Raw genomic sequence first — 25,527 nt, 5'->3', positions numbered from 1 at the left:
CATGCGCACCGCAGGGCCGCGCACCGGAAGCGGCTGCTGTCCGACCGCTCCGGCTTCCGCTCCGTCGCTTCTTACTCGCCAAGGGAAGGAGGACGGAGCCGGCCGCGCGGGGCCCGCGAGGAGCGCTGGGATGGGTGCCGTCGCCGCGGGTGAGTCGTGGCCTGGCCGCGCGGCCTCCTGCGCCCTGGGCGCGAGTCTCCTGCCGGCCTCGCTCTCTGCGCCGCGACCTCGCTCGGAGCGCGGGTCCCCGCCTCGCCTGGCGCCGCGGCCTCGCCGTCCTCGTCCTGTCACTTCCAGGAGTTGCCCCATGAGTTGTGGGTGCTGGCGGCCCCCTCGCTCCAGGGGCCCGCGGTTCCCGGGGATGGCGGCCGTTGCGGGGAGAGGGCTGGGGCGCTGGGGAAGCGGGCCGTCGCCTCGGAGACCCTGTGCTCCAGGGTCGGACCCCAAACTCGGCGCCACGGTCCAGACCTGCTGACAGCAGTCCAGACGCTTCCATGCTTTTTAGAGAAATGTGTTTTTATTGAACTTATTGATTTCAGAGAAGAAGGAAGGGGGAGAGAGAGAAGCATCCATGACGGGAGGGAATCACGGACCGGCTGCCTCCGGCACGCCCTGCACCCGGGCCTGTGCCCTGACGGGGAATTGAACCCTGACCTCGCGGTTCCTAGGTCGGCGCTCAACTCCTGAGCCACGCCGGCCGCGCTTACTGAGGTTTCTGGATGTTTTACAGCTGGCGGTGCCCACGGTGCCGCCTCCTCCTGACTCATTAGAGGCCCCGCACAGATGTCAGAATGTCACTGGGGCTGTTTCCGCTGCATTGAAGGCGGGACCCGCACGGTCCAGGCGCAGCTCCTCCTCGGGTTTCCCTCCAGGCAGTTCCTAGGCGCGGCCGTCGCGGCGGACGCCACCTCCTCCACTGGTTGCTTCCTTCTCTTGTACGTACCTCTGCACCTTGTCATCAGCCCTAGTGCGTCAGGTATTTCCATGCGCGGAGTGTTTCTTGAGGACCTGCTAACACTGTTTGGGTAATTCGGAGGCGATGCCGAAACCCGCTCCTTTCCCAGAGCTTTAGGTCCCCGGCGGAGAAATTGCACATGTCCCGGTGGAGGATGCCCCAGCTCGCGGTCAGAGGGAGGTGTTTGGAGCGGCGGGCACCAGGGACTGACGGGGGGAGAAGGGTCGCCCTGGGTTCCATCTCTGACGCCCTGTGGTCCTTCGTCATCTTGTTTTTGAGTTTCCTCCTTTAGTGAAATGCTCCGTGTGCGGAGTTGTGAACGCCAATGAGATGGTGGTCCTGAAAGGGCTTTGAGAGCAAAGCGCCATGTGTTAAGCTTGAGAAGCCATGAGGGTCAGGATTGCAGCGCATCGGGGACAGCTTGTGCAGGACCTGGGTGCAGGCCCGGGAGTGCGGACTGGGGCCTGGTGAATGCTGCCAGTCAGGAGGGGGATGTGATGGAAATGGCGTCATGGGAAGATGTTTCTGGTGCAGAATGCAGCGGGTTAGAGGGAGTGTGACTGGAGGCAAGAACTTCAGTGCTATTTTTTCCCCTAGCATCTACAATTCTAGATAAGTTATGTTAAATGTTATCTTTAGGTCAAGAAAGCATACATAAAATATACCTTGTATTATATATACCTATATACTTTGTATTCTTTTGTTAGTTTATTTGCTTTGTAAACTTGTTACATTTTAGATTATCTTTGTAAAAGTTAACAATTACTTGATGTACTAATTTTTCGTACAGGCCTTTTGAATTACCTTTAATTACACTAACCCATTAAGAGCTAAAAGAGGAATACTTGTAAGATTCTAAGACAAGACATGGTGACAGCTAAGTAGCAGAATTAATTGGGAAGTGTTTTCAAAACATATGATCCAAGTCTTACTCTCCACTAATGTAATCAGAATTCTAGTAAGCATGCCAGGTCAGATAGTCAGTGATTTTGACACTAAGCTATTGTAATGTATGTTAAATGCAACTTTTCAAAATCATTACTATTATTTAAAATTATATAGACCTGTATGTACTTTCAGCACTTTTCATATTTACTAAGTTTGCATTGTTGCCTAAGGAGGTGCAGACCTGATGTGCAGCTAGATTTGTCCTAGTATTCCAAACTGACTTTATAATATGAATCCTATATAATCCTATATAATAAAGAGCTAATATGCAAATGGTCCTCTCGCTGGGGCCGGGGGACCTGAGGCCGGGCCCCCTCCCAGCCGGGCTTGAGGGGGGACCTGAGGCTGCGCCCCCCGCCCTGCGGGGCTTGACAGGGGTGAGGCCAGCCGGGTCTGGGTCTCCCACGATTTCGAGGTGCACATGGGGGATGGGAACTTGACTCTGGGTCCCATGGCGTGCCCCAGACTCTGACAGGAGGGAGATTGTCTTACATATTTTACTAATTTTCTTTCATCTCTGACACTTCTATTACAGAGAGAGGGCAAATAGCGATACGAAAATATTCCCTCCAATTCATTCCCTTTAATGTGCACGAATTTCATGTACCGGGCCACTAGTGTATAAATATTTGACAATGCAATTATAATACATTATCATATAATATCCATATAGGGTAGTATTCATATAGGAAATCCTGGTGTGGAAAATGCTGAACAATGTATCATTGCTTTGTACTTGGCCTGGTAATTATTTTGCAAATTTTCTAACTCCCTTTAATAGTTTGTTTTCAGAATTATTTGTAATTTTTCTTAGAGAAAGTATCGATTTAATTTGCATAGACCTCAGAGCTAAGAAAGGAAGCTTAGCCTGGCCAGCGTGGCTCGGTGGTTGAGCGTCAAGCTATGAACCAGGAGGTCACAGTTCAAATCCCTGTCAGGGTACATGTCTGGGTTACGGGCTCCATTCCCAGTGTGGGGCGTGCAGGAGGCAGCCAGTCAATGATTCGCTCTCATCATTGATGTGTCTATCTCTTTCTCCCCCTCTCCCTTCGTCTCTGAAATCAATACAAATATATTTTAAAGAAAGGAAGGAAGGCAGCCTAGAAGGGAAGGACATCGTCTGGGTGCCAGCAGCATTCCACACGTGCTTAGTGAGACGGTGAATCCAAATGGTGTCACGTGCTGAGACTTCAGGTCTTGGTAAGAAGACCTGGGTTCTCTCCTGACCTTCACATTTATTGGAAACCTCTTAACCTGACTAAGAATCTGTTTCCTAAGCTAAGAAACTGGTGTAGTACTATTTATTCTCTCTACTTCACAGTTTTTATTGAGAACTACATGATATATGTGAATGGTCTTTATAAATTATAGTGTGTGATAAACATGTAAAGTGTTACCTGTGGCTGAGTTCTCTTACTGTCTCAGAAAAGCATAAATGAACTTTTTTTTATCAAGCTAATTTTATCTTGTTTCCTAGATTATTATTTTGTGTCAGGAAGTAATCCATGAAGTGCCAACATGGGAAAGAAACGGATAAAGGGAAAAATTGTTCCAGTTGATGATTCTTCTGAATCTTTAGGTATATTTCCCCAATTGAACCTTTAAAGTGATTTTATGTCTGTAAATGGACATTTTTTAATGTGTAAAAATGGGATTGCCCTAACTAGTTTGGCTCATTGGATAGAGCGTCGGCCTGAAGACTGAAGGATCCTAGGTTCAATTCAGGTCAAGGGCACAGGCCCCAGTTGTGTGCTGATCGCCACTAGGGGGCTTGCAGGAGGCAGCCAATCAATGATTCTCTCTCATCATTGATGTTTCTCTCTCTCCCTTTCTCTCTGAAATCAATTTTAAAAAAAGAGATGCAAATTACAGAACAATAATGTACACTTTGATCCGTTAAAAATTATTTTTAAAATATATTTTATTGATTTCAGAGAGGAAGGGAGAGGGGGAGAGAGAGTGAATGTATTTAGGACTACAAAAATAGCAAAATTCCAGATTTCTCACGTAATCAACTAATACTCAGATTATCTAACAGTTTGTACCTAGTAAGTTCATATTTGAAGTTCAAATGAAAGGTAAACTTTGTGATTCTCTGAGAAAGTTGTATTTACCTCATCACTCGTGTGTTACTTGTTTTCATAGAACCTGTGTGCAGGCACATTAGAAAAGGACTGGAACAAAGTATTCTGAAAAAGGCGTTAGTGAATGTGGAATGGAATGTTTGCCAAGACTGTAAGACAGACAATAAAGTGAAAGACAAACCTGAAGAAGAAACAGGAGAAACCCCTCCCGTTTGGCTGTGTCTTAAATGTGGCCATCAGGTATGCTTGGTGTGATCAGTGTGGGATCGCACAAACTGACCTTGTTTTAGAAGGTGTTAACTTAGTACAGGATGGTGAGCAGGATGCCAGCTCGCATAGGCCATGTGCCCTAGGGAGAAGGGGCCTGGACTGAGGTTTGTGAGATTTAGGTGGTTTCCTGGGGTGTGTTTGCACTGTGTCTTCACCAGGAAAACTGAGGGGGGCAGGATTAGGCTGAGGGAGAGCAAAGAGGCAGACCTGCAGGGCCTCAGCTAGCCTCAGGATGAGCCGTGGTCTTGGTACCTGTGCATAGACCAGTCCTTGGATGTGGGACAGGTCGGGTGGGGGCCACCCTTAGCCAAGCCAGCTGCCTTTCTCGGGATAATTCCCGAGGATGGACAGACCGAGCTGTGAGCTGTCAGCAGGCTACATTCCTGGCAGCTGGGAGAAGGGAGTACCTTGGTCTTGTGGGTGGGGGTATCTGGGTGGCCGAACAGCTCCCAGGTATGCACGCACTAGAGGTCAGTGTCTCATAGTCACCTGTGTCGGTTAGGAACGGGGCTGCGAGCCAGGCCTGCCATGAAGCTTGAAGATGAGCAGAGACCTTTGTTTTTCAATTTCTTTTCAACTGAAATTTTACTGAGGTAATTATAAACTCAAATGCAGTATGAGAGATAATACAGAGATACCTCTGTACACTTTGCCCAGTTTCTCCCAGTGGTAACATTTTAACAAAACTAATACAGTATTATAACCAGTATATTAATGTTGATATGATCCATCAATCTTAATCAGATCTCCTGAGTTCTTTGTTTTGGAGAGAGAGACCTCTGTATCCACCACAACAGTTAAGATGCTGAATGGGGCCTGGCCGGTTTGGCTCAGTGGATAGAGCGTCAGCCTGCGGACTCAAGGGTCCCAGGTTCGATTCCGGTCAAGGGCATGTACCTTGGTTGCGGGCACATACCCAGTGGGGAGTGTGCAGGAGGCAGCTGATCGATGTTTCTCTCTCATCGATGTTTCTAACTCTCTATCCCTCTCCTTTCTTCTCTGTAAAAATCAATAAAATATTAAAAAAAAAAAAAAAAGATGCTGAATGGACCTGGCCAGTGTTCCTCAGTGGTTGAGTGATAACCTATGAACCAGGAGGTCACAGGGCACATGCCCAGGTTTTGGGTTTGATCCCAAGTAGGGGGCGTGCAGGAGGTGGCCGATCAATGATTCGCTCTCATCATTGATATTTCTATCTCTCCCTCTCCCTTCTACTCTGAAATCAATAGAAATATATGTATATTTAAAAGTTTAAAAAAAAAAGACAACACTGAATGATTCCAATATCACCTGGATCTTCTCTTCTTTGCTCTTTTATAACCACACTCTTCCCTCCTGCTGTCCCTCCCCTCAACCCCAAGCAATTACTAGTCTGTTCTCCATTTCTAAAATTTTATCATTTAAAAAATGCTGTAGAGCCCTAGCCAGTTTGGCTCAGTGGATAGAGCGTCAGCCTGTGGACCAAAGGATCCTGGGTTCCATTCTGGTCAAGGTGATGTACTTTGGTTGTAGGCTCCTCCTTGGCCCAGACAGTGGTCAGGGCTCATGCAGGAGGCAACCAATTGATGATGTGTTTCTCTCACATCGATGTTTCTGTCTTTCACTGTCTCTTCCACTCTCCCCAAAAACCAATGGAAAAATATCCCCGGGTAAGGATTAACAACAACAACAAAATAATAAGTAAATAAAATAAAAGTTACTCTGTTGTCAACATTTAAAAAAAAAATGCTATACAACCTGGCTGGTGTGGCTTAGTGGTTGAGCTTCAACCCATGAACCAAGAGCTCACTGGTTTGATTCCAAATCCGGGCACATGCCCAGGTTGTGGGCTCGATCCCCAGTAGGGGGCATGCAGGAGGCAGCTGATCAATGATGTTTCTCATCAATGTTTCTATCTCTCGCCGTCCCTTCCTCTCTCGCTAAAAATCAATAAAAACATTAAAAAATAAAAATAAAAAATGTTATATAAACGAAACCATCTAGTATATAACATTTTGGGACTGGTTTTTCTCTTACATAAGCACCAAAGATTCATCCAGGTTGTGTATCGTAAGTCTGTTCTCACTGCTGAGTGGTGGGTGGTTTAACCGCTGCTGCTTAACTGCGCACCTTTTGCAGGCTGTCTGGGCTGGTCCCATTTTTGGCAGTTATGAGTAAAACTGCTATAAACGCTGTGCACCAGTATTTATGTGGATTTAAGAATTCATTTCTCTGGGAAGTGTGCTCAGGAGCCAGTGGCTGGGCCATGTGGTACTTAACTGTCCCCCAGGACAGCTGTGCCCCTCCATGTTCCCGCCCCTGCGCGAGGGGTGCACGCTCTCTGCGTCGGGGCAGTATTTAGTGTTGTCGCAGTGTTTTCTTCCTTAGCCTTTCTGATCGGTGAATGGTGCGGCCCCATCATGGTCAGACAATTTCTAAAGATTGTTAGTAAAGAACACATTTATTTGTACTTGAAAGGTTTTCATTGAACCTCTTAAATACATATGGTGAGCAGGAATATATTATGCTACTTTAAATTTAAACTCTTTAAACTCTTTCATTCTTGTGTTTCAGTTGATTTCTGATGGTGATACTAACAAAATTAATGTGAGATTTAATTCATTTTAGAATTAAATGTTGAGTGGGATAAACTAGATCAGTAGTGTCTTATATCATAGTTATAGGGTTAGAAGTCACTGACAGATAGTTCCCCTCCAGAGTATATTTTTAGCTGCACTGGGAACAGGACCCATCGCTGCAGTGCTGTCCATGGGAGCTGGCCTGATGCAGGCAGGTGCACAGTCCACATGGATTTCTTAGCAGTGACTCAACCAGCTGCAGGCAGGAAACGCATGTCCTTTTACGAGTAAGACTTTAGGTCTTGTGGGTAAAAATCTCTCATTTACTTGCATATGTGCACAGCCCATGGACATAGAGGACAGTGTGGTAGGCCTGGAGGGTGTGGGATAGAGGGGGTCAGTGAGAGGAAGCAGGGGCATCTGTAGGACTTTCAACAGTAAAGAAGAAAAAGAAAAGTTTGAGTTTGGAACCATAAAAAAATCTCATTTGTTCAATTAATGCCATTTTCTTTCCATTTTCTAGATAATTGTGATAATAGAAAGACTAACTCATTTCTTGTGCCTTCGAGATTTACAGTTCAGGGGAGGATGGACATGAACATTAGCACCTTTAATATAAGGTGGAAAGTAAGGAAGGCCACCAGGATTTACACCATCTTTGGTAGGAGAGTATTCACTGGAAGATCGTAATATTTTCCTCTGGGAGGACAAGCACAATTCTTCTGAGGGAGGCAGCCTCGGAGCGGGATCCTGAAGCCTGGGTGGGATTTGAGCAGAGGCAGTGGCGGTAAAGGATTCCGCGAAGGGAGTCACGGGAACAAGATGCTGTTGGTTGGGAAGGTGCCGAGTGTGTTAGCTGGTAGACGTACGTGGACAGGAGGATGGACTTAACCCTGGAGAGCTAGGTTCGGTCAGAGGGTGTCAGCTTTGCTGACTAGGAGTTTAAGAGCAACTTATAATTTTTGAATTAAGTATATGAACAGAGCTTTGTTCTATGAACATGAAACTGAAAAGATACGTATGTGAACAAAAAGGTTGAAGTTAGGAAAATACTATTTAGGAAGCTGATACGGAGTCCAGACCAGACCCAGTGAATGGCTGCATTGGCACAGCTTGGTGGGGACCGGAGGGCAGGCTGCGGGGAGGGAGCACTCTTACTGCGTGGTTTTCTCCATGCCTAGGTTTTCCCAATATCCACTCTCTTTAGAGTCTAACGTTGTGTTTTCAAAATGATGAGAAAGGCAGAATGTCTCGAGCCACTTCCTGTTCACTACACAGTATGCATTCCCTCCTCTTTGGGTGAGTTTCTGTGGCCTTGAGACTGACGATGCTGGTTCCCTAGGGCTGCGGCAGGAACTCACAGGAGCAGCACGCTCTGAAGCACTACCTGACGCCGAGGTCCGAGCCCCACTGTCTGGTGCTCAGTTTGGATAACTGGAGTGTCTGGTGAGTTTCAGCTTCCTGGCTGGACGTTATTTGAGAAGGGAGGCATTTGAAATGTTTAAGGAGCAAGAAAGTTAACATTTTTGTTTGTTTAAAGCCACCACTCACAGAAGGCTGGAGACTGTGATGTTAGGAGAAGCTTCTCCTTAGTATTGCACTAGCACAGCACTTGTAGCGTGCAGGAGACTCAGCCCTCGTCCTGTTCTCTTGCTTGTGATACTGTAGAGCGTATGGTAGGTTGTTTCCAGTTTAACAGTTGGGACACCAAGAACAAATTCCAGATCGACAGGGTAGAGTAAAACTTCGGCAGTGATTTTACACGACAATAATTTTCACATCTTTAAAAGCCACTTACACAGCAACGTTCACGGAACATTATCTGACAGCTAGAGGCCCGAAGCACCAATTCATGCAAGAGTAGGCCTTCGCAGCTTCGGCTTCGTCCGGAAGGTCGTCTGGATGGTCATTCCGCTCTCCAGTCGTTCTGTTGATTTGCATATGATGCTTCTATTATTATAGATTATAAAATTTGTTAATTTTGATGATGTAGGTTTGTACTTTGAAATACGTGTAGAGAAAACTTGTGACTTTAATGTTATAAGTAGCCATTTCAAGTACTATGTTTGTTTGGGGTATTTTTCACAGTATTTATATGTAGCCATAATTTGGGCTAATGCTATTAATAGTAAACCAGAGTTTAATATGGACAGTCTTCTGTAAGAAAACATACAAGCTTTATTTTAATTTTTTTTATTTTATTAGTAGAATAATTTGATGGCTATACACTTTGGATTCCAGGAATCATAATTTGTGCCCCTTTTGGTTGTTAGTTTGTCACTTTTTTCTTTGTGGTCTTTGGGACGCAGGTGTTACCTATGTGATGATGAGGTCCAGTATTGCAGTTCAAACCGATTGGGTCAGGTGGTTGATTATGTTAGGAAACAAGCCCGTCTTACAGCTCCAGAATCAGGTAAAAAAATCATTGGTTCCTTAATAGATACGGTAATGTTGACTTATATATCTGCTGATATTTGATTAATTTACTGGACTACCCAGTATTGCATATAGGTGAGTAATATTGATTATGGTTGACTTTACACTATGAACCTATTTTTGGTTTAAGGATCTAAAACTGAAAACATAGATAATTCTAAGGTGTTAGAGTTAGAAGGGAATCAGAAGTAACCTCGTCCCATGTGATGAAGAGTCTGGCCTCATTGAGGGGCAGTCACGCCCTGTTCCCATGCCCTCCCGGCACAGGGGCTTAAGGTCGACCTGCTTTATTTTATTTTAAGACTTAATTACTTTTTTAATATATATTTTTATTGATTTCAGAGAGGAAGGGAGAGGGAAAGAGAGAGAGAAACATCAGTGATGAGAATCATTGATCCCCCTTCTGGGGATTGAGCACACAACCCAGGTCTGTTGCCCTTGACTGCCGGAAGCCGGTCCATCCTTGCTGCTTGACACAGTCACTGCAGGAAAGAAACATCTGCACAGCATATATTTCAAGGGACCTGGCGTATATAGCATACTGTTCTTAATATGTTTGCTCCCCTTAGCGCTGTGTGTTTTAACCAAGGTCACCTCTCCGAGAAAGGTTGTTTCCCCAGGTACGAATTTTTCCCTGAAGTCAGGGAGGGGATGCCTCTCCTAGAAAGGTTGTTTCCCCAGGTAGGAATTTTTCCCTGAAGTCAGGAAGGGGATGAAACTCCTTAACTAAGTGCCAGGCGGGTAGTTAATCACTACAAACAATCATGCTTAAACTACATAATCTTTACTCCCTGGAATGGAGATAAGAAACGCCCTAACCTTTATAATAGAGATTGATAGGATTGAATCAACTGGTATAAATACAGATGTAACAAGACAGCGACAGACAGAACTTAGAACACAGAACTAGAGACAGAAGAACTTCGCTGGAGAGAACATGGTAAAAGATCCTGGACTGAACCTGACTACAGAAATGGGCAAGAGAACCTGACTAGAACCTGGTGACTGAACCTGGCTGGAGAACCTGGACTGAACCTGGCTGGAGAACCTAGCAAGAGAACATGGACACAGAACCTGGCTGGAGATCTGAAGCAGAACCTCTCTGGAGATCCAGACCAGAACTTGGCTGGAGATCCTGGCTAGGCTGCTGATCAACTGAACATTGCCTCCATGTCATTCCTTCTTTGCCGACTCCGTCCACACCTTTGGGGACCCCTGGACCTGCTGGGGTTGGACTCCGGCACTTGACTGGAATAGGACCTGAGACCCTTCAGTCCACAGGCCAGCGCTCCACTGAGCCAAACCAGCTAGGGCAAAGGCGACCTGCTTTAGACTGAACTTAATCTTGTTTGAATGATATAAAAGTAAACTACTTGTAAATTCTTCAAAAGGCCAGGTACTTTTCAGGTATTTTTCACACATATTTAAATTAATTGGGTGCTGTGCATCCTTAAGCTTTAAGTTTGTGCAGGTTTTTACAAACACAGAAGTATCTTTGGCAGAGCCAGAATTGTTTGTTCCTAACTTCAGGGTGCGTTTTTTAATTCATTACAAATTTTATTTCATGTCTACATTCTTTACTTGATTGCTCTGTATTCCAGTTGCACAAGGTAAGATATGCTCATTTGTGCATTAACAAAGAAAACTTTGTGCATTAACAAAGGGGTTGTTGCTCAAAAGCATATCCTGTTTGGTTTTATTTGTCAGACTAATGCTCACCTCAGTTTTGAATATTTTACTTTATTGGTTTTTCTCAATGGTAGTTTACTTATATTTATTAGAAAACATTTAAAAAGCAGGTGGTAAATAATGATAGTTGGTAAAATTCACAAACTCTAGTACTTCATCCTCAGTGTAAATTTGCATTCGATATGGCTATATTACACATTTTGCTAAATCATTTTTTCTTTCTTTTTTTTTTTTTTCTAAAGCAGCAAAAGATAATGGTAGCATTGAACTTGAAAATAAAAAATTAGAGAAGGAGAGTAAAAATGAACAAGAGAGAGAGAAAAAGGAAAACATGGCTAAAGAAACTTCCATGAATTATACTTCTCAAATAACTGTGAAAGGACTCAGTAATTTGGGAAACACGTGTTTCTTCAATGCAGTTATGCAGGTGCCAGCGTTAATTTTCCTCCTATGAAAATTAAGTATCTCCCTATTTGTTACTTCCAGTATTGAGCTTTTTCGCCCTAAGTAATTTATTCCGATGTTTTCAAAGAAAACTCAAGGAAGTGCTTACTTTGCATGCCAGTTAAACACTGCTGAAGGGTACAGTCGGGTTCACAACAAGCATGACCCCTGCCCTCAGACTTGCCCTTGGTGCGGGGGTGTGGGGCACGGGCTAACCCAGGACAGAGCGGTGGTGCATGGGCTGCAAGAACCGTGGTGGAGGTGGGTGGTGGAGCTGCTTGTGCCGGGAATTGAAGTGCCGATGAGCATGGAGAGTGGGCAGAAGAGCATCCGCTGCTTGTTTCCTGGATAGAGAGTTGAGACTGCAATGTGGGGAGTGACTTTGTGTTTGGATCAAATGGTTGATTTGTCTTGAGATAACTTTCCTTTTCCATCCTACATTCTAGAATTTGTCACAAACACCAGTGCTAAGAGAACTACTGAAAGAAGTAAAAATGTCTGGAACCATTGTAAAAATTGAACCACCTGACTTGGCACTAACAGTATGTACTTTAAAATTTTATTTATAATCACGAATTTTCCTTTGTGAATATCCATAAAATATCCATATTTAAGTTATTTTAAAGCATTAGTGCTCATTTTCATCATTTTTGTTTGCTGTGTTTTAGGCTACCAAGTTAATAACTTTCCCACTAACAGAAAGTATAAGGAGCCTTCCCATTTCTTGCTGCTGCTTTGCTGTGTCCTGCTGTGCTCTCGTGTGCGGCTTCCTTCTTGGGAATGTTGTGGATGTTTGTGGCCCTGTGTGTACAAAAGTGTAGCCGCATGAATTTCACCTTTTGCATTAGGTCTTTTGCTTCTTAAGTATTCTAAGTCCCTGATCATCTAAAACTAAACCAGTAGAACTGAATTCTTCATAAAACAGTCTGTGACCAGAAACTTTCTACATCTGTTGATGTGTATTTTGAACTTTTGAGTAGACAGCTCAATCAGGCACATTGGTACTATAGGTTAACAGGTACATTTCACTAAAATAAATGCTTCCTAGTTTGGAATGAAGAGAGTATTTTTTGTTCCCGTCTTCAGGAGCCCTTGGAAATTCACCTTGAGCCTCCGGGCCCTCTTACTTTGGCCATGAGCCAGTTTCTCAGTGAGATGCAAGAGACCTCAAAGGGAATTGTGACACCTAAGGAACTCTTCTCCCAGGTCTGTAAGAAGTGAGTATCTGCGTTGAGTGTGCCTTCAGTGCCTAAGTCAGATGCTGAGAAATTCTATGCAAATTCATAGCACTAGGGCCAACCCAGTGCATCCATTAAAGCACCGTCTGTTGCATTTGGAGTAAAGAACATGTGCTTTATGTGACAGTGAAATCTGCCAAGGGTGTTGTTAGACTAAACAGAAATTTTGAGAAACCACAGCACATCGAGATTTGGGATATGATCCTAAGACTTTTGTAAAAAGAGCTTCACATTTTAGTGGACTCGTCATCACTTTCCTCTCTCTCTGTCTTTTCTCTTCTGTAGAGCAGTGCGCTTCAAAGGCTACCAGCAGCAAGACAGCCAGGAGCTGCTCCGGTACCTACTGGACGGGATGAGAGCAGAAGAACACCAAGTCAGCATGTTTCATAACCTCATCTAGCTCTGCTGTCGTTTGGTATCTTAAGGGGCATTAAAGCAGTGAAAGGAGTTACTGAGGCCACTGGATCGGAAAGGTTTTTTTCCTGCACCGGCCTTTTCAGTCTGGCTTAGTCATCAGTGATGATGAGCATTAGAGATGGTGCTCCTCCTCGCGATGGTCTGTGCTCTGTGGTCCGGGCAGCACCGCCAGCTCTCGTTCCCACCGCTGCGCCTCACTCTGATTCTGGGTGGGACTCTGCACAGCCTCTCGAGTCGGGAGCACAGTGGCCTCGAGTAATGACTCACGTGTTGTCCGTGTTGTGTTGCTATCACGTTGATGAGCCTTAGGGCTTAACTCTTCTTTATATCGATGAGCGGGTGGTAACATTGGTTTTGTTATATGTCGTTTTGCTTAAAGTCACAGAATCTAGACAACGTTATGTGAAGATTCACTATATATTAACTCACTTTGTATGAGTCGGGACATTTGTTGCATTTTAAAGTTTTTGTTACTTGCCAGGATGGAAAGTAATGTACTTGGGGATGTGAATATAATTAATAATAGTAATAATGTAGTGATAACTAATATTTATTTTGCTCTTATTTTATGTCAAGCTCTGTGCTTAGTATTTCATATGAATAGCTTAGTCTTCACAGCCATTCTGCAAGGTAGACGCAGTTACCGGCCCCTCGCTCCTAGATTCTGGAGCGAGGCTTTAGGAAGCCTCAAGTCCCCTAGTGATAGGCGGGCTGTCTGGCTGGAGTCTGTCCCTGTGGCTCCTCAAACCGTCCTGCCTCTAGGACACAGCTCAGTGGTCTCTGCAAAGGAGACGGGCCTGTTTTGAAAGCTTTGGTTTGAGTAGGTTAAAATTTTGAAATTATAAGACAGTGCCTTTTCTATGGGTTAGTGGTTTTATAAGTATAATTCTTTTTAGCTCCTTGAATTAATTTTGAAAATGTGATTTTAGAAATATTAATTTTTATTCAGTAAGTTTGGAGAGCTAATTCTTGATCACTTTCTTGACTTGATCACATATTTTCTAAGGAAAATAATTATAAAATTTTAAATTTAATAGTATGCATATATTCATTTTATTACTTTTAGAGAGTGAGTAAAGGAATTCTTAAAGCATTTGGTAATTCTACTGAAAAATTGGATGAAGAACTAAAAAATAAAGTGAAAGGTAATGTTTGACTTTTTGAACTAAACCACTGTCGTTGAGTTCCTCTGCCTTTAGGTGCAGATGCCTGCACCTGTACTTTGCATCCGGTTATTAACATATACTTTCTCTTTACCACCATTGACTTTAAAACTTGTTCAATACTTCAAAGATGGATATTTTACAGAAATTAAATTTCTGATGTATTCTTTTTATGCAATGTTATAGTGACATTTACAAAGATAGAGCTAAGATGACATCACAATTTGATTTTTCAAAAGCTTAAACTTCTAGTCAGCAGTAATCAGTGAAGGACGCTTGTTGTGAGTTGGCATTAGCTGGTTTATTATCATGGAGCCAGCGTCGCTCTGACTTGTGTGGCAGTTAGCGACCTGGCACCGGTCTGTCTCGGGGCTCTGTGAGGTCGGGACTCTTCTCTGCCTCCTGTCGCCACAGTCGCCCCCGCTGGGTGCTGAGTCCCGGAAATGGGGTTGGTGCAACTGAGGAGCTACGTCTTTATTTTTACTTAATTTTACTTAATTTAATTTAAATGCCTGCAAGACCAGTGGCTACTGTATCGTAAACCACAATTTAGAATCAACAGATAGCAACTCTCTGCCTATGTGGTGCCCCTTAGGGCCTGGCTGGTCACAGAAGGACTCTCCTGCTGTCACTATCTGTCACAACATGTGTTCCTGTATAAATTGACATCTGCTATTTGAATAAAGTATGTAAATTCCATCTATTTAGAAAAAGGGGTGACCAGGTAGTAAGATTATGTTCCCTTATATTAAATTTATCAAGATTATTTCTGGAACATAGGAAAATAAAAGAATTTTGTCTGAAACATTTTCCTGAAGGTTTTTCTTTGTTTGTTTTGCTCTGGTTGTAAGTGGAGCTCAGTCTTAGCCACCAGAAAGCAGGTGACGTGCATCGTTGCCCCAGCTTGCTGCCGAGTGTGAGAGATCAGAGTCTGGAAGAGCGAGTGTCGTCCAGCCTCGCTGTCTGCTCGCTTCTCTGGACAGATAAACAGAACGTCTCCCTGCCTTGCACAGTTTGTTTTCCACTGACTAGGTCTTGGAGGAGAACTTTTTCTTCTCATGAGATGTGACAGCGTGGAATTTGTTGCGCTCAAAAGTGCAGTATATGCCGCTGATTATAGCATAAAAACAAAATCATGGTAATTTTATGAATAGAGAAAGACAAGTCTGAGATAGGAAATTAAGAAGTAAAATTTTAGGGCTAGAGAGGTTAAGAAGTTGTAGCGTATTCCATTAATTTTGTAAGTGTAATTGATACATTTCCCCCTTACAGATTATGAGAAGAAAAAATCAGTGCCGAGTTTTGTGGACCGCATCTTCGGTGGGGAGCTCACGAGCACGATCATGTGTGACGAGTGCAGAACGGTGAGTGGCAGTCGTGCTGGGGACTCACTGCCAAGCAGCCTCCAGCTGTGCTTTCAAACAGAGGCTGCGCCACAGCCGTCCTCGGCGCCACCAGGTGCCGTTCGCTGCTGGCACGGGGCCCTCTTGATGTTAGAAGAAGTTAGTCACGTGTTTTGCTTCCCTGACCCACAGTTGTCAGTGTTGTATTTTTCAAAGCTTAGGCCCCCGCCCCCAATCTTACTCTATGATGTTTACAGTGAATCTTTTCCTTCCTTTTACGTTTTCTTTTTTGGTTGGTTAAGGTCTCCTTGGTTCATGAGTCTTTCCTTGACTTGTCTCTACCAGTTTTAGATGATCAGGTAAGACTATTGAGTTCATTTTATTTAAGTAGATCTTTTTCCTGTTTAGATTTTATGGGGGAGCCTTGTCACCTTTTCCAAGTGTGTACATCACTAGCCCGTGAAGAATTTTTCTTAAATAGTTGAATGAAGAATGGGGTAAATACTTTCTATTTACAAAAAAAAGAGGGGACTGCGGTTGGAATTCTTTATAGTTAAATTGGTTAGTTTATATGTAAAGATGTATTTTCTTCATACTAAAAGTTATTTATTTTCATTATTTAAGACTATCCACAAATCCCTTACAGTCCTAAGTTCATAGGTGTTAATAAAGACTATCTCAGTTTTAAGCCATATGAATTTGGTTTCTAGTAGTAGTAGGAAAAAAGAAAACATGGTATGAATTTTGGATAAATCATTATTCAACTTAATATGAATCGGGTCCTTTTAATCACTGTTATGTAGTGATTAAAGTCTTACAAATTTATTTTCTCTTTCCCCAAAACTGTCATTTCCACACAAAGAAAAAAATGAATAAAAAGAAACACCTATATTGGGACGTGGAGATGATGGGGACAGAAAGTGCACTTGGAAGTGGACAGGCCCCATCGGGCTGTGCCTGTGTCGAATGCAGTGGCTGCGTGCCTTCTGTCGCCCTTCCCTGTGGACTTCCCTTTCTTACTGTGGGTTTGCTTGTTTTGTCAGGGTACGAAGAGTGCTGTTTAGTATTTGAGATGAACAAATTTTGTCCTGGGTATATTTTCAAACATTGTGGGAAAGCAATTACTGTAAAATAGGAGTAGAAAAACATTTATGTAACATGAAGTCTCTTCACCAAATAGTAGTTGTGAAATTTTATTTTTGGCCCATTTTTCCCCATATTTTAAGAGTGGTAAGAAAAGTATAAATGATAAAAATCTGAAAAAGACAATGGAGAACGAAGATAAAGACAGCGAGGAAGAAAAAGATAACGACACTTACATAAAAGAGAGAAATGATGCTCCGTCAGGAATAAGCAAGCACTTGCAGAAAAAAGCAAAGAAGCAAGCCAGAAAGCAAGCCAAGGTGCGTCACGGGGGGAGGCCACTCCTCTAGTTTCCCATTTGAACGACTGTGTGTGAGTCGATGGACGTGGTGGACAGGCCTCGTTTACAGCCAGCACTTTCACTTGGTCCCAGGGTCGTCCCTGCGTGCTCTCCGCTGGAAATCTCTTCCAGTAGATGCCAAGAAAAGGGACAGCTTTAAAAAAGTTTTTGTTCATTTTTAACGTTTTTGAGTTATTTATTCAAATAACATTGACATCCAAACTTTAAAAATACATTCATGTGTACAGGTCCTCTTGACCCCCCTCCTTTTATGATACTCATAACCACTTCACAAGCTCATGTGTTCTCTGGAGTTTCTTTTGGAAAATATGATCAAATACAAGGATGCTTTTATCTCCTTTTAGAAATTATGCACATGGTTTTGGACTTTGTTTTTTCTTTGTTTCTACTTTATTAGATTCTTGGTCTTTCCATTTAGGACACAAACATTTGTTTTTTAAATATTTTTATTGATTTAAGAAAGAGGAAGGGAGAGTGGGAGAGAGAGAAACATCAATGATGAGAGAGTATTATTGCTCAGCTGCCTCCTGCACGTCCCACACTGGGGATCGAGCCCGCAACCCGGGCCTGTGCCCTGACCGGGAAGTAAACGCTGACCTCCTTGTTCACAGGTCGAGCTCAGCCTCTGAGCCACACCAGCCAGGCAGGTTGTACCAGTTTATATTCCCACCGGCAACATCTGAGACTTGCGTTTTCTCCTTGTCCTCAACAACAGTGTGCTCTCAGGCGTCCAGATTTCTGCCCGTCTGATGGCGACATATAGTAACTTACTACAGCTTATTTTCCACTTATTTTAATATAAGTGAAGTTCAGCAGATTTTTATGTTTTAAGAGTCATTTGTGTTTCATTTAAAGTATTCATTTATGTTCTTTCCCCATTTTTATTTTTTCTAATTGAACTTATTGAGGTGACATTGGTTAATGAAATTATATAGGTCTAAAGGGTACAGTTCTACAATACCTCATGTGTGTCACATCTTTCAGTGTGACTGTTCTTACTGAATCACCTGGGAGACCGTTTGTGTCCTGTGCTCCCTTCTGCCCCTCTGTTCACATTAGCCTCCCAGGCCTGTCCTCTTAGTTACCGCCAGATGGTGACCCGTCTTCAGGCAGGACTCTCGATGAAATAAAGGCCTTTGTCCCTCCGCATGGAAATAGGCAGCAAATGGACAGTCCTCTGTACACAGGCTTCCTTGCTTCTCCCCTGACTTGGGAACATTTGTTTCCTGAATGTTTCCCTCCGTCTCTCTGTCCACAGCAGCCCTGTCTCCTCAGGGAAACCAGCCTGAGTTGTGTGTGTAAAGCAAGCCTGTCAAACCCAAAGGCTCACATGGGCCATGTAAGATTTAAGTTTACGTGGCCACAAAATAACAAAAGCTTCAGTTTTTGTAGGAACGTAGCTTTAGTTCGATAGAGATATGCTGAATACAAAGGGCTGAAATAAATGAGTCATCGTTAACATAAAATAATAGAACACCTAAATAAAAATATTTTTCTTGAACATTAACCTACCAGAAACTGAATAACTGCACAAATTAATAAGCGTAACGCAAATAAACCTATTTTTCTTTTCTCTGAAAGCAAAATATTTCCTGTTGCACACACCAAACAAGTCAACCCAAGATGAATGACGTGGCCACTGGCTGCTAAAATATTGGCTGCTGGTATTAGTGGAAATGGTGCACCTGCGCGTACAGTGTGTAAGGGAAATGAATGCAACATGATTATAATCACTAGTCATTAGCGCACGTTATAGTTCGTTATTAATAATTATGTATAACAGGATATTGTAAAAATTAAGTTACAAAATTTTTATTAAAACGTTTCTTACATATCGTTATATTGGCTGGGCCGCAAAAATATTCGTTGTGGGCCGCGAGTTTGACATGCTTTGTGTAAAGTCACTAGAGGGTATAACAGTCTACTGCTCTGCCCAGAGCACTCCTCTTAGAACATCCTGCACATTTTTATTTGCCCTAGTGTGACGGTGGTTTGCTGATTGGTGATAGTTTATTCCTGCTTTCAGTCAAAAACCTTTTCTTCAAAACTTATTTGATCCCTGATAGTAAAGGAACTCTTAGGATCAGTTTTGGGAATAAATTCTTCCTTATCAACTTCTTTATTTTTGATGAATAAGCAAGAGAACCTGATGTGGTATATGTATGCTCTTTCTCTTCCTCTCTCTCAATTTTAAAAAAAAATGTTTTATGCTTTTTACACAGAACCAGCGAAGGCAACAAAAAATTCAAGGAAAAGTTCTTCATTTAAATGATGTCTGTGCCTTGGACCATCTTGAAGATAATGAGTGTGAGACTGAAATGTCAGTTGAGGGAGAAGTGGATATTAAATCCGACCATATCTCACAAGAGGAAGTTATAAATAAAGAATATTGTGTTAATCAGAATGACTTGAATGGCCAAGAGAAAGTGATAGAAAATGTAACTGACAATCAAAAATTCACAGAGGACGTAGATGTGAAAAGTGTCAGTGTAGATAACGACCTGGAGGTTTTATCATCTTCTCCCACTGACTGTCCCGGGAGTTTGAACGGTGCCTGCCTGGATGCGGGGGGCGGTGGGGAAGTGGACATTTCTAGGGGTTTCCGGAACCTGCACTTGGATGCTGCTCTTCACCCCGACGACATCTGTCTGGAGATTCTGAATGGCAGCCCCGCTCCCGGGACCACGCTGTACGAGTGTGTGGGCCAAGATCCAGAAACTGCCTTCTCTACCCTTGCGAACAGGGACGCGTCCAGTGCTGACGAGTGCTCCATCCAGCACTGCTTATACCAGTTCACCCAGAACGAGAAGCTCCGAGATGCCAACAAGCTGCTGTGTGAAGTGTGCACCCGGAGACAGTGGGGTGCACCAAAGGCAAACCTAAAAGGTACTGGTCCCTCCCAGAAAGCAGTTGGTGTGGGGCATGTGCTGCTCATTGTGTCAGGACTTGGATGGCACCAGAAATTCTCTCCATCTAAAGATTCGACTAGGAGGTCGGATCACCCGACCTTGATTGTGGGGCTTCCCAACAGTGTGTCCTGGACTCCTCCCCTGTGGGTTAACCGGTCCCGGGCATGGTCACAGCGGGACCCTGATGGGGAGTGGCGGCTGCCTTGCTCCTCAGTTTCCCACCAGCATTGGGATGGCCCTCACCTCCTTCCTCCCAGGAAGCCACACTTTATTTTTTTTTTAATTTTTTAAAATACATTTTATTGATTTTTTTACAGAGAGGGAGAGGGATAGAGAGTTAGAAACATCGATGAGAGAGAAACATCGATCAGCTGCCTCCTGGGGATGTGCCCACAACCAAGGTACATGCCCTTGGCCGGAATTGAACCTGGGCCCCTTCAAGTCCGCAGACCGACGCTCTATCCACTGAGCCAAATGGGTTAGGGCTTTTTAAAAAATATATATTTTATTGATATTTTTTTCAGAGAGGGAGAGGGATAGAGAGTTGGAAACAAGGAAGCCACACTTCAGTTCCTCAGGTACTAACTAAAGGGACATGCCCAGTACAAGGTCCTGGGAGCAAGGCTTTCTCAGCCGCCCTCAGAGGGAGGAGGAGGGGCTTGGGGGAGTGGGACAGGGACGGGGGATGTTTAAGGACTCTTGCTAGATAGAATTGTCGAAACTAATTTTCAAGTCTAGTTTTCCATGTATTTAGATGTCAACACAGAATAAACTGTTGATTCCACAATTGTTTTATTTTTTTTACATTTTTAAAAAATGTATTTTATTGGTTTTTTACAGAGGAAGGGAGAGGGATAGAGTTAGAAAGATCGATGAGAAACATTGATCAACTGCCTCCTTCACACCCCCTACTGGGGATGTGCCTGCAACCCAGGTACATGCCCATGACTGGAATCAAACCTGGGACCCTTCAGTCCAGAGGCCGACGCTCTATCCACTGAGCCAAACTGGTTAGGGCCACAATTCTGTTTAGAGCAGATGTTGACAAACTAGTCCAGTGTGGCCTGCGTCTGTTTTTGTATGGTCTCTGGGGAAATGCTTTTCATACATAAATATTTGAAAGTTTATTTTATGGTAGAAAACACTAACTCTGAGCCCCAGTTAATTAAATGTTCTCTCTCCAAAAGTAATTACATTATTTTCTTCAGGAGACTTGATCGTACTTTATTACATTTTGAGTTCCATCAGTAAAAATTTGTGGAAGTTTTTAATCTGATGTATAAATACCTACAAAATCCTTGATTGGTCCTTAGTCCATAAAGCCTAAAATATTTACCTGGTCCTTTCCAGAAAGTGTACAATTCTGGCTTTTTCATCACAGACTGAATGCCTTCGAGTTCTAAAATGTTCACACTGCTATATTTTTTTCTCTTTTTTTAGGTGAAAAGAAACATGTTTACACCAATGCCAAAAAGCAGATGTTGATATCTCTCGCTCCTCCTGTTCTCACCCTTCATTTGAAGCGATTTCAGCAGGTACCCATTTGTTACCTGAAACTTACTAATTCTAACGTCAAAGAAATATGAAAGTAAATATGTGTTTGTAAGACAAAAGTTTTGATTAAGGTGCAAGTCGAGGAGGAGGAGGGATTTAGGCACAATTCTTCCTGTTTTACTAGAATTCACGTTGCTCTTTTTAGTAATGTTAGCATTGTGCTCTAACCTTAGTTTTAGGTTAAAAAAGACCAGTTTACCAGTTACATGCCCCACTGAGAGCTGGCCCCAGTGGAGGCTGAGTGCTTCTCAGAAGAGTATTCTGCTCAGTTTTAAGCATCAGAACCTCAGGTCTAACATGGCTTTCCTCATTGCCGAAGCAGAAACGCTGAGTTCCCTCACAGGAGCACGTAGCCACACCGATCAGCTCAGTCAGTGAGACACACTGAAGTAGGGCGGGGGGGGCGGGGGGGGGAGGGGGGCTGCAGTTTCCTTACCATGTACAGCTTATGCGGGACAAGAACCTAAAATCTGTTCCTCTTTTTCAGGCTGGTTTTAACCTACGCAAAATTAACAAACACATAAAATTTCCAGAGATCTTAGATTTGGCTCCTTTTTGTACTGCTAAATGTAAGGTAGGTAAAGTGTTCTTCTTGGGAAAATCCTTCAAAGGGAAATCATCTTACTTCCCCCAATAGAGCAGCAGCTCACCAGTGTGAAGGTGAGCATTTCTGAGTGGAGTGGACCTTTGACTTCTGTGCCTTCAGACTTTCAAGATCTGTGATGAATGGTTTTGAACGTTAGCGTTATTTCAGTTCAGCATTTTTTGAACTCCCATTATTGTGGCAGACGTTGTCTGGGGAACTGAGAGCACAAAACTAAAGGTGAGCAGACATACTAACAGGCAGTCAGTCTAATGAGGCTCAGTGGTAAGATTGGTGCACACAGAGCAGGGTGGTTTCTGGGAGGTTTTGTTGAGTGGACGCGTCTCAGCCAGCACTAGAGTAGGACTGGTGCGGCGAGTGGAGTGGCCATGTGAGGTGGCGTGGAGGGTGCTAGCAGTTCTGGAGCTCACAGGACAAGGTCTGGGGAGCGTGGGGAGCTGAGCTAGGAACCTGGCTTTATTAGGCGAGCAGTGTGGAGCCACAGAAGGGGGTCATTGAAGATCTGTGTATTACATGGGTTCTTGCTGAAGCCTGGAGGCTGGGCTTTGAGGAGGAAACAACTAGAGGCAGAGGAACGAGCTGGGAGGCTGTTGAGTTCAATCTGTGGGTGCTGGGCTTAAACTAGGGCAGGAGGAAAATTAACCAGACTTGTGGTCAGTTGGCCTGCAATATAAGACAGAGTCCTTTCCATAAATGCTGAGGGTGACCCAGAAAGAGGGGTTGAGTGTAGATTCCGGGGCCTGGCTGAATGACTGGGTGTGTGGGCAGAGGGAATGCCATACATTGATGTGGGAAACCCACAAAGGGTGGGTGGAGAAAGTTGATAAAGGGTTCTGTTCAGGGCACAGAGAGTTTCAGACGTTTTTGGGAAGGACTTGGATGAACTTGTTTGAGGCCAGGGCAGAGGCAAGGATTTGGCCATCAGTGCTAGATGGTGGTTAAAGCTGGGAGGTAAATGCAGAACTCTGGCTGTCAATGATCTCCAGGTGGAAGGTCTGTGTCCAGTTTAAATACGCCAGTCTAAGTACATCCAAAGGTTTACTTTATCCACGAGACTTGGAATGATAGGAATTCCTCTTCCCAATCTAAACTTTGCCTTGAAGCAGATTTCAGAGATGGCAGGTAGTGAATTGCAATTAGTATGTTCGTAGGCCACTGCCACTTTTGCTGGTAGCTTTGGATCCAGGGCATCAGGAATCCAGCTTTTGCCTAAAATGCCAGTGCCCTTTGTTCAGGCTTCAAGGGAAGGGCCACGTGTCCTTGACGTCAGAGTTTCAGAGAACAAGACTGGAAAGGAGCACAGATTAAACAGTAGAGAGATCACGGCAGGAGATACTGGGGATTAAGCAGGTAGATCCGTTAAGAGGCTTTGTGAAAAGGAAAAACGGCAGATCCTTGAACATTTTAAGTCTGGGAGACTTGGTAAGTTTGGAGGTCAAGAGGAAAACCTAGAAGTTGAAGATACAAAAGGTAACGGTCCTTGATGTAGGGAAGACCCTGAGGATGAGGACATGGCATTACAGGGCGAACAGGCCCTATGCAGTGTAGGTGAGGCTGTGCCTCAGTTTCCTGCAGGGGGAGGTGAGGCCAGTTTCTGTGAAGGACAGCCAAGGACAAGTGACAGGGTTGTGCAGTCACACTGAGGACCTGAGGAGGGAGGAATTCGTGAAGGTACCACCCACACGCACAATGGTTTCCCAGCAACAGCAGCGACGTGGGTGGGTGTGTGATAAACTGGGCGTGGGGGCCGTGTGGTGCGGGTGGAAGGTTGTGATGCTCATGGTCTGTTCTCGAACTCGAATGGGCACTGGAACCACCAGGGAATCACTAGGCCCCGCGGGGTCTGAGCATCTGCATTTCTCAGCTCTCAGGTGGTCCCAGTGCTGCTGTTGTTACACTGTGAGACTTGAAGATACAGATTTTATTTGGGAAAGAGACCAAGAGGCAGGAAGAAATGGGACTGGAGGGTCCTGTTAGGTTGCAGAGTCCAGGTGAAGTGAGGCTGGCAGAGCTGTGCACCAGATTAGACTTTCAGCCAGAATCCTGACAGCTCCGAGCGATGAAGCTGAACAAGAACGGCAGGGACAGTGCTGAGGGCCTGATGGACAGTCCGTGAGGAGGGTGGCTGGATTTGGGGTGAAGCAGCATTGAGCTCAGTGAATAGGGGTACCAATGAAAGCGGGGTGTACACAGCACCACTGGAGGGCGGGTGCTGGTTGGCAGCGGCCCCAGCTGGAGACGCCTGTCCACGTCCATCCAGCCTGTAACGGGCGGGTCTGCGGAGCCTCCTCCGCTCTGACAGGGACCGAGGCCCAGCCCCTCACTGAACCCAGGGGTCCCCGGGGGGTTGGATGTTTTGAAATGTGACTGGTGGTTTTTAGCAGGACCAAGGGCGAGTGGTTGAGGCCTTTGGGATGATTTGATCCCAGCTCTCCCGAAGGAACTCGGGCAGAAAACGACGCCATGGGGTGGCCTCTTTGTAGGAAGCGTGGGCTTGGCTCAGTGGGCGGAGAAAGTCAGATACAACCTCATGGGCGACCTCTGGAGCACAACTGTCTTGCCCACATTTCCTGTGTAAATGTGACGAGAACTAACATTTGGGTCCTGTCCGGTTCTACAGAATGTGGCTGAAGAAAGCACCAGGGTGCTGTACTCCCTGTACGGAGTCGTGGAGCACAGTGGTACCATGAGGTCCGGGCACTACACTGCCTACGCCAAGGCAAGAATGGCAAACAGTCGTCTGTCTGACCTTGTCCTCCGCGGGGAGGTCCCCCAAGGTGAGCCCGTTCAGTTCTGGTAACTTGGCATACACGTGGCAAACCCAAAAGTGAAGAACGGGAACCGTTCCATTTACACTTAATTTTCCGTCTCCTCGGCAGATTTTGAAATGGAATCAACCAAAGGGCAGTGGTTTCACATCAGCGACAGCCACGTGCAAGCTGTGCCTACAGCAAAAGTCCTGAACTCACAAGCATACCTCCTGTTTTATGAGAGAATACTCTAAGTTTTTATAACAGCTGTGATAAAAATAAACAAGTGAAGACTAACTAAATCATGTTCACAGTAAATTACATCACCAGGAGAAATCACGTGCTGAAATATTGATGGAAACACCTGCAGATTGACCACAGTTTTGTCCTGTCATCTGTTGTCATGGTGTTCCCGCCTGCTCCCAGGTTCTGGACGGATTCTGAATCAAGTCCTCTGGTTAACCTGTCTGTGGTGGTTACAGCACATCAATAAACTGACTTACCCCAACACTTGTTTTATTACTCACAAGAAAGATGTTGTGTTGATTACCCCCACCAAGTACCATGTGACTGGCTAAGGAAACTTCACTACATGTGTTAACTTTATGAACATAGTTATTTGGTATTGGCAGTGGGGACAGGCAGAAGCATGTCTTCAACACTGATGCTACGGTGGGCACAGCTGCATGCAGACTAACTGCAATTAACTGGCACCAGGCAC

General features: G+C 44.4%; 1 protein-coding gene across 6 annotated transcripts; it reads left to right on the top strand.

Annotated features, from left to right (window-relative positions):
* The first annotated feature begins 1 nt into the window (after nucleotide 1).
* USP16 (ubiquitin specific peptidase 16) lies at nucleotides 2-25,314 on the top strand. Of its 6 annotated transcripts, XM_036349546.1 has the most exons (20): nucleotides 2-149; nucleotides 731-935; nucleotides 2,987-3,103; nucleotides 3,381-3,482; nucleotides 4,049-4,227; nucleotides 8,158-8,261; nucleotides 9,125-9,228; nucleotides 11,183-11,367; nucleotides 11,831-11,926; nucleotides 12,471-12,601; nucleotides 12,908-12,995; nucleotides 14,106-14,184; nucleotides 15,475-15,566; nucleotides 15,848-15,904; nucleotides 16,772-16,948; nucleotides 19,212-19,875; nucleotides 21,339-21,433; nucleotides 21,940-22,026; nucleotides 24,677-24,833; nucleotides 24,936-25,314. In XM_036349546.1, the coding sequence occupies exons 4-20, from the start codon at nucleotides 3,422-3,424 to the stop codon at nucleotides 25,058-25,060; spliced, it is 2,481 nt and encodes an 826-aa protein (XP_036205439.1). In that variant the 5' UTR covers nucleotides 2-149; nucleotides 731-935; nucleotides 2,987-3,103; nucleotides 3,381-3,421; the 3' UTR covers nucleotides 25,061-25,314. The 6 variants fall into 6 exon arrangements, with proteins under 6 accessions (XP_036205439.1, XP_036205442.1, XP_036205438.1 ...); XM_036349549.1 differs by lacking the exon at nucleotides 2,987-3,103 and having other exon boundaries at nucleotides 11,186-11,367; XM_036349545.1 differs by lacking the exon at nucleotides 2,987-3,103.
* Nucleotides 25,315-25,527: the final 213 nt, after the last annotated feature.

This window comes from Myotis myotis, unplaced genomic scaffold, assembly GCF_014108235.1.
Source record: "Myotis myotis isolate mMyoMyo1 unplaced genomic scaffold, mMyoMyo1.p scaffold_m19_p_2, whole genome shotgun sequence".
Classification (NCBI taxonomy): domain Eukaryota; kingdom Metazoa; phylum Chordata; class Mammalia; order Chiroptera; family Vespertilionidae; genus Myotis; species Myotis myotis.
Note: the sequence above shows the minus strand (reverse complement) of the source record. Positions and strands in the feature narration are given on the sequence as shown.